General features: G+C 39.6%; 1 protein-coding gene across 1 annotated transcript in view; it reads right to left on the reverse strand.

Annotated features, from left to right (window-relative positions):
* Positions 1-149: 149 nt before the first annotated feature.
* Positions 150-7,986, reverse strand: part of rint1 (RAD50 interactor 1) — a gene marked incomplete at its 3' end in the record, with an annotated part of 31,540 nt that continues 23,703 nt past the window's right edge. The window contains 5 exon segments of the mRNA XM_014014575.1: positions 150-268; positions 3,205-3,385; positions 3,542-3,762; positions 4,906-5,010; positions 5,157-5,251. Coding sequence (XP_013870029.1) covers positions 150-268; positions 3,205-3,385; positions 3,542-3,762; positions 4,906-5,010; positions 5,157-5,251 — 721 coding nt within the window.

Consider the following 7,986-nt stretch of genomic DNA (forward strand, 5'->3'; position numbering starts at 1 on the left):
ATCATATTCATCTCTCTCTAGTCCAGCTCCGGTTTTTCTTTGGTCAAATATTTTTAATTTAAGTGTAAACAACTGTATTACCGTGCTTATCAGCTAACTGAGCCGTCAAAAAGCAGCCAATCAGAGCCGAGCTGCTGTGAAACACTTACTGCTTGAAGAAGTTCTCAGGTCGTCTGCAGTAGTGGCCGAACAGAGGAAACAGGTTTCTGCTCATGTCGAACTGGAGCTGCGCTGCTCCGCCGTCACTGAAGTGATTCGATAAAATGACCTGAGAGGACGGCACACAGAAGAGAGGAGAGGGTAGAGATCAGGGGTCTCATTTATATCTCCAAAATGAGCGTACGCATGGGTCAGAGCTGGCGTGAGGCACCGCACATTTTCACGTCAAGTTTGGATTTTATAAATCACAAAGTTGGCGTAAAAAGTGGCGTACGCAAGTTTCTGGGCTCAAATTGTGCGTACGCCAGTTTTATAAATCTGACCCCAGCTGTTCACCTGAAAATCACATCAAACATTCTTGTTATTAACACAGTTTGTTTCACACGAATCATAGGCTGTGATCAAACATGAGAAGAGATATTTGTTGTATCAGAGGAAACAGCTTCACATTATAGGAAAGCAAATCACCCACCAACAATGGAACATAAGGACACACACACTACAAGTTTTTTATTTATTGCAAGATTAAAGTCGTATTAGCAGAAAAATGTTGCACAAGAATAAAGTAACAGCCTAATACTACAAGAATAAAGTAGTAATATTATGAGAACTCTAACATGAAGAAGCAGTCTTAGCACTGAGTTGAAATAAGGAATGTTGAGCATCATGTGGTTCTACTTTACTTTAGTATCAGTTTTATAAATAAAGAAATACTTCATCTTTTAACACATCAGCATCAGATTATCAGTAGAAGGACTTGGAAACGATCGTACTCACGACTAAATGGATTCTTAGGATAAACTGAAGCTTTAGGTTTTGAAACTTTATTCTCAAAACAGAAGAATTCTCTTTTGGCCCTAATACTCAGTCGTACATGACCCCTTCAGTCCACACTTCTTCTCTTATTATTGTTATTGTTTTTATTATTATTATTATTATTATTATCATCAGTGGTGGGCAACGCTAATCCAAAACTTAGTTCCGCAATTTCTAAAGTGCTCATGAAAATATTTAGGTTCGCAACTTCAAAAACGCTTATGTTATAGAAATACTTGCAGAAGCTAATTTTAAAGTGCAAGTTCAATTTAACACTCACTAGCTGGCAACAATTCATATACAATATTTGCACAACACTGCCAACTAGTGGTTTATGAACTCTTTTACAGCTTAGTCCTACAACCGCCGATTGCTGGGGATGTGATTTCATGAAACAGAACTTTGGCTCCTGGTGTAAAAATTAAAAAGTTGTTGAGGATTGCTAGTTCGGCTGCTTCTTTGTCTTTTTCTTTTGTTTGTTGTAGATTTTTCATTAAAGAAGCATCAATAAAGTAATTTTAAAACAGTTTATTGGAAAACATGACGGGGTACATGTAACATGACGGATTTGATTTGTGATGGGGAACAAAGGTTTTCCAAGTAGTTGCTCCAGTTGACCACTAGATATCTGTCTAACCCCATTGGCGGATTGCTTCAACGAATTATGTCAAGTATTGAGCTCCAGCGTTTAAACTTTATTTATTTTTTTAAAAAGTAGCTCAGATTGTAAAGTAAAATAAATCAATACATACCAAATTTTAGTATGAATTAGAAACATTTACTGTTTTTGCTGGGAAAGGGAGTTCTAAACATTGCTTTCCTGCTACGTAAGCAGACACAAATCATTGTGGGAAATGAGAACCATGACCAAAAGCAACAGTCAGCAAGGATGTATACCTTCTCAATAAGTGTGTTTATCTGGGAGGGGTTCTGTTGGACAGATCATGTGTTGTGATTCATTGACAGTCATACCTTCCACTGTTCAAAATAACCATATAACCATAGGTATGTAAAGTACTTGAAAAACAAAGTAAAAGTAACAAGGTGGAACTGGACTACCTACCTGCCTTTGAAAAAAATACCAGTTTTGTATGATGTCCAAATCTAATCAGACTGGGTWCTACCCTAATGGAGTTAAAATGCTTATTTTTAAGGACATAATTTCATTCAGGAGATATCGTGCACACAAGACCACCCATGACAGAGGTACACGGTGGCCCCAGTGGGCGGAGCCATAATAAATACATAAACATAAAATGACTTTGGTAAAAATGAGTTTCACTGATAAGAAAAGTACTGCAATTAATTACAATAATTGGGAAAGTAAAAGTACCTTTACACCAAACTGGTTCCACTAAACTGAGTTGAGTAAATTTAACTCTTCGTTTTTTAGCATATAAACAACTCTTTTCATGATGAGTTCTAATCTAATTTAAATTTGCAGTGTGTGACTAGGTGTTACATTTTAAAGTAAAGAAGTAAAAGTATCATTTTTAGGTTCTGAAAATAACAAAATAAAAGTAAAAGTTACAATTTAATTTTTTTTTATAAAATTACAAATACTGAAAAAATGTACTTATGTACTGTAACAAAGTAAATGTACTTACTGTAGTTACTATAAACCTTTGAAAATAACTATGTGATCTGAGATGTTGTCTTTCCTGCACAGGAAACTTTAGCTCAGTAATTGTAAACTGAGTTGTTTACAGTTGTTTACAGTTGTTTAAACTGTAAACTGAGTTGTTTACAGTTGTTTACAGTTGTTTAAACTGTAAACTGAGTTGTTTACAGTTGTTTACAGTTGTTTACAGTTGTTTAAACTGTAAACTGAGTTGTTTACAGTTGTTTAAACTGTAAACTGAGTTGTTTACACTGTAAACTGAGTTGTTTACAGTTGTTTACAGTTGTTTACGGTTGTTTACAGTTGTTTAAACTGTAAACTGAGTTGTTTACACTGTAAACTGAGTTGTTTACGGTTGTTTACAGTTGTTTAAACTGTAAACCGTAAACTTGACCCTAGCWYWRWGCTAGGYTCAAGTAGTTGTGYCAGCCATCTTGAATTTTAACTGTTAAACTTATTCAGATGTATAGAAGCTGATGCTTTCTGAGAGTTTTATTAAAATCTGTGCTGTGGTTCATGAACTGACAGTTTTGTAATTTATTTGTTGAACTAATGAACAAAAACACGATGGGCAGTGTGTTTTTGTTCAGCTGATATTCATCTCTTACATCTCTGTAGAGAAAGTTGTCGAGTCTGTCCGCCAAGCCCTGCCAGGTCAGTTGGAACAGAGGAAGACTCAAGGCCTGATGAAGGTTCAGCAATCTGTCCCTCACACAGAACATCATGGGGCAGGCAGAACTGGACAGAGACATGGTCAGCTGGTCCTGCTGGGACGGAGCGGACAACCATCTGCAAAACAACAGAGAAACAAGGAAGCAGGAGATCAGAACACTTTGTATGAAGCTGTGGGTATCTTGGGCTCTAACAGTGTAATCTCAGTGTTTCTACTCGATTCTGTCTGATTGTGAGACTGACAGGAAGCCAGGGGACACGCTGATGTCTCACCTGTCATGACAGTATGGTTTGGCTTTTTCAGCAATGTCTCTCATAAGAAAGTCCAACAGTCTGCCCAACATGTCTGCTTTTAACCGATCCAGCAAGGATAACAGACCATCAAACAGAGACCCCTCCAGGGAAGCCAGGCGACCCACTTCCATCATTTCAAGGCCCCCCAGAACCTCCTGCTCGCCGAGCGAAACTGCTGCCTGCTGCAGCTGTAAAAAAAACTGAGGACAGAAAAACGAAGAGCTGAGTCACACAAACAGCAGAGAAAAGTTTTCTCAGGTCTAATCCCACAGTTTTGTCTACAGGCTCTGTCAACCAACCTTAAAGGGTTCCCTGATTAGTTGTAACATTAGACTTTATTTGATAAACATATATTTTAATTGTAAAATAAAGACTGTAAAAATACTGTAGGCTGTTTAGTTTTGTAAATTTTTAAAAATATACTATAACACGGACAGAGTCATTTTTTTACACGCAAAGCATTCTGGGTAAATGATGACGTGGATAGGTCCTCAGTGCGAGGCTGCTAGCGAGCTATATCCACCCTGAAGGTTAATCTTGGACAATATCTGATGATCGACTCTTTTAAATGAAACCAGAGAGCGTTGACAGAGAGGAGAAGGTAGAAATGACTCWGCCTGGAACTGAAAATATAGATGGAGGACAACAGAGCTGCTTCATGGAAGAAGAACCTCAGCTTAGCCTGTTAGCCTTTGCGCTAGCACCAATGCTATATTGCCTTATATGTATTAGCTCGGCGCTAGCGTGACAAACAAGCTAAACTGAGGTCCTCCATCCATATTTTCAGTTCCAGGCTGAYTCATTTCTACCTTCTCCTCTCTGTCAACGCTCTCTGGTTTCATTTAAAAGACTCGATCATCAGATATTGTCCAAGATTAACCTTCAGGGTGGATATAGCTCGCTAGCAGCCTCGCACCGATGAATGTCATCATTTACCCAGAGTGCTTTGCGTGTAAATAAAATGGCCCCGTCCGTGTAATATATTTAACTTTTAGTTTTAAAATTATAAAAACTAAACATCCTACAGTATTTTTACAGTCTTTATTTTACAGTTAAAATATATGTTTATTAAATAAAGTCTAATGTTACAACTAATCAGGGATTCCTTTAACACTACTGAGAAGCATTAAATCACAGTCAGCGTCTCTCATTTTGGTTTTATTTATAGATTCTGTTTAAACTAAACTGCAGTTTGCAAGAGTTACATAGTTTCAACTATTCACCACAGTTTTTCCATCATTTTCTTAGTCTTGGTTTGGTAATGAAGTGAAATAATGTTTTTACGGTAGTTTCTTTTTTTAAATGATCACAAAATACTTTACTGCAGCAAAATAAATCCTCACCACGTTGTCGCCCCAGTCTCTGAGAATGGTGGAAATGTAGTTAACAGCGTTAAGGATGGCACAGTAGCGAACACCCAGAGGGAACCGAGACTCCTCTTTCATCACCTGGAAAAATAACAAACATCAGCGTGAACGTCTTCTGTCACACAGCTCCCAGCTCTGAAACTCAACGAACGATGTGAAACACTTTCAGAAAGAAACAGAAACACTGGATGAAGAAAAAATACAAACTGTGCCAGATTCTGCACTACCTGTGTTAGCCGTATACGGAAGTCATCAACCAGTTCCCTCTGCAGATCCAGAAACTTCAGCTGTGCTGAAGAACTCGGCAAAGCCTGGTACCGTTCTGCCATCAGGAAGCACACAGAGGCAGGAAACTTTGACATGTTCTGCAAAAATCTAAGTGCTGAAAGACTAACAATGGCTGATAGCAAATTGTTAGCCATGACCTTAAAATAAGCTAAAATAACAATAAGATAAACCCTGCAGAAAAGGAGCTAAAAACCATGATGACAAAGACGTAACTAAAATCTAAAAGCTAAAAAACAGCCGATCAGTAGAGGGACCAAAATTAGCAAAAGAGTAGCTAAAGTATTAGCAAAACAGCACATAGAAACTGATAGTACCACAACAGTAGCTAAAAGCTAGTGAAGTGAATCTCAAAGAGAACCATGTTTTTCAAGGATTTCAAGAGATTTCAATGCATTTCTTTCAAGTTAAATCATCTAAAAAGTATAAAAGTTACAGCAGTAAAGTCATGAAGCAGCTGAAGGTTTGGATTTGGCTGAATGTATGCTGAAGTAGTTAGAGCCCAAACGCTGTATGACACTGACTATAAACAGGAAAAAAAAGAAAGTTAATGAGAGGAGCGGATTATCTAAAGAGCAGACAAACAAAAGTTAAACTGCCAAACAGACGCTACATTTGAACTAATAATGAGAGACCTCCCTCTATCCAGCAACACTTTCCAGCTCAACCTGGGGGACCCCAAGGTGTTCCCAGACCAGAGAGGATACATAATCCCTCCAGTGAGTCCWGGGTCTTCCCCGGGGGGCACCTACCAGTGGAACGTGCCTGGAACACCTCTAAAGGGAGGCTTCCTAATCAGATGAAACACCTCAACTGACTTCTTTCGATGAGGAGGAGCTCCTCCCCCTATCTCTAAGGCTGGGCCTGGCCACCCTACCAAGGAAGCTCATTTCAGCTGCTTGTATCCAGGATCTCATTCTTTCAGTCATGATCCTCGTCTAGTGCCCCCAGGTGAGGGATGGAACAAAGACAGACCAGTAAATCGAGAGCTTTGCTTTTCGACTCAGCTGTTTCTTCACCGCAAATGACCGAATCAACGCCCTCATTACTGAAGACGAGGCCCCAATCCATCTCCTGCTCCATCCTACCATCACTCGTGAACAAGACACCCAGATTCTTAAAAACAACTCTGAAACTGGTCAGAGTTAAAGGAAAGTGAGACGGAGCAAAAGAAAGAGAGATTCTTGAAAGGAAGTTGGAGTTCCTCTGAGATTTGGGACTGGAACAAAGATTAACCTTCCAGCAGGACGATGGCCCTGAACACAGCTGAGACCAGTGGTGCATTTATGATATGGGCAACATGGCTCACWGCTCAGGGAGGCATCTTGTCAAGGGCTGCGTGAATTCTCGCTCTTCCTTCRACGTCAGCATGAAGAATCAGTTGTGCTGCGCTCTGTTTTGGATTTCACCACAAAAATGGTTTGACTATCCTTATAACCATCTTAAAGGAYAGGGAGTCCAGCTCCCATCCCTTTAGCTCTTCTCACAGCTCAGCTGTGTCACAAGAACTGACTGAGTCCTCCTCTTATGTCCTGAAACACTAATCACAACCATCAGCCTCCTCACACAGGTCTGAGCTGCAGCCAACCAACAGTCAAATCAAGTTGGCATTCAAGTCCAGAGTTATTTCCTTTCATCCAGAGATCTGAGCGAACTAGAAACATTCAGCTGATCTAAGTGACCTTTCAGACCCGAGCCAAAGCTACTGTCACTGATGTAATGAAACATTAACCGCCATAATGATTGATATGATCCTGCTAACATGGTGGCGAGACGTGCGTTGTCACAGACATATTATTGACCCTTTGCACCCACGTGACAAAGTCATGTGACGCCGGCATGTCGGATGGCAGAAGGCACGGAGCGGTGTATTGAATCGAATGGCAGTGATTGTTTTTGAAGTTGTTTTTTTCTTTTTGCCATGGTTTCTACTTGTTAAGTTTAGATAATTTATCTGTGGAAGTCGCACACCTAGTTGGGGCTCACTGACAGTGTTATTTACAGAAGWTGGACATAGCTAGTTTAGAAATCGACCCATATCTTCTCCCTCTGGACGTGTTTGTTGATTTGATCAAAACGCAAACTCTGCCTGAAGTCACGCCACATGACTTATACCACTATGTCATAAATGGTGTTTCCCCCTACACTGGAGCTGACTTAAAAGCATATAAAAGCCTGGATGTTTATCAGTTTTTTGTTGCTGGATGGGTTGACTGGGACAAGACATGGTGCTACTGTTACATGGAGGGACAAGATATCTCATAATGGCGAAGGTAAGACTTGCTTGTTAATGCTAATGTATTTTTAATTGCCGATTCCATACGTGACTCTAGATATTTTTCGGGTTACTGAGCACCTCGAAGTGTAGAGCCGACAACGCGGCTAGCAGGCTAGCAAGCTAACAAGCTAACAAGCTAATAGCTTCTCTTCATGTTAAACAGCTCCGGGTTACAACAGCGCTCCAAGCTGCGCTTCTTTCTGTTCGACATTTAGCTGAAATGATCCATTCCCAGTTAAATTAAAAAGATGAACAGCTTTGATGATCAGCTGGTCTGATTTTATGACCACCTGAATGCGCAACTTGTGTTTACTTAACCAACGTGGAAAAAAATAAATAAATAAAAGATTCTCCTCCTCCGACCTTTCACTCAACACCGATTCAACATTGAGTAAAAACAACTATACAGCAGGTAAAATGAGTATTGAACATGTCACCATTTTTCTCAGTAAATATATTACTAGAGGTACTAATGACATGAAATTTTCACCAGA

Source organism: Austrofundulus limnaeus, unplaced genomic scaffold (assembly GCF_001266775.1).
Source record: "Austrofundulus limnaeus strain Quisiro unplaced genomic scaffold, Austrofundulus_limnaeus-1.0 Scaffold116, whole genome shotgun sequence".
NCBI lineage: Eukaryota > Metazoa > Chordata > Actinopteri > Cyprinodontiformes > Rivulidae > Austrofundulus > Austrofundulus limnaeus.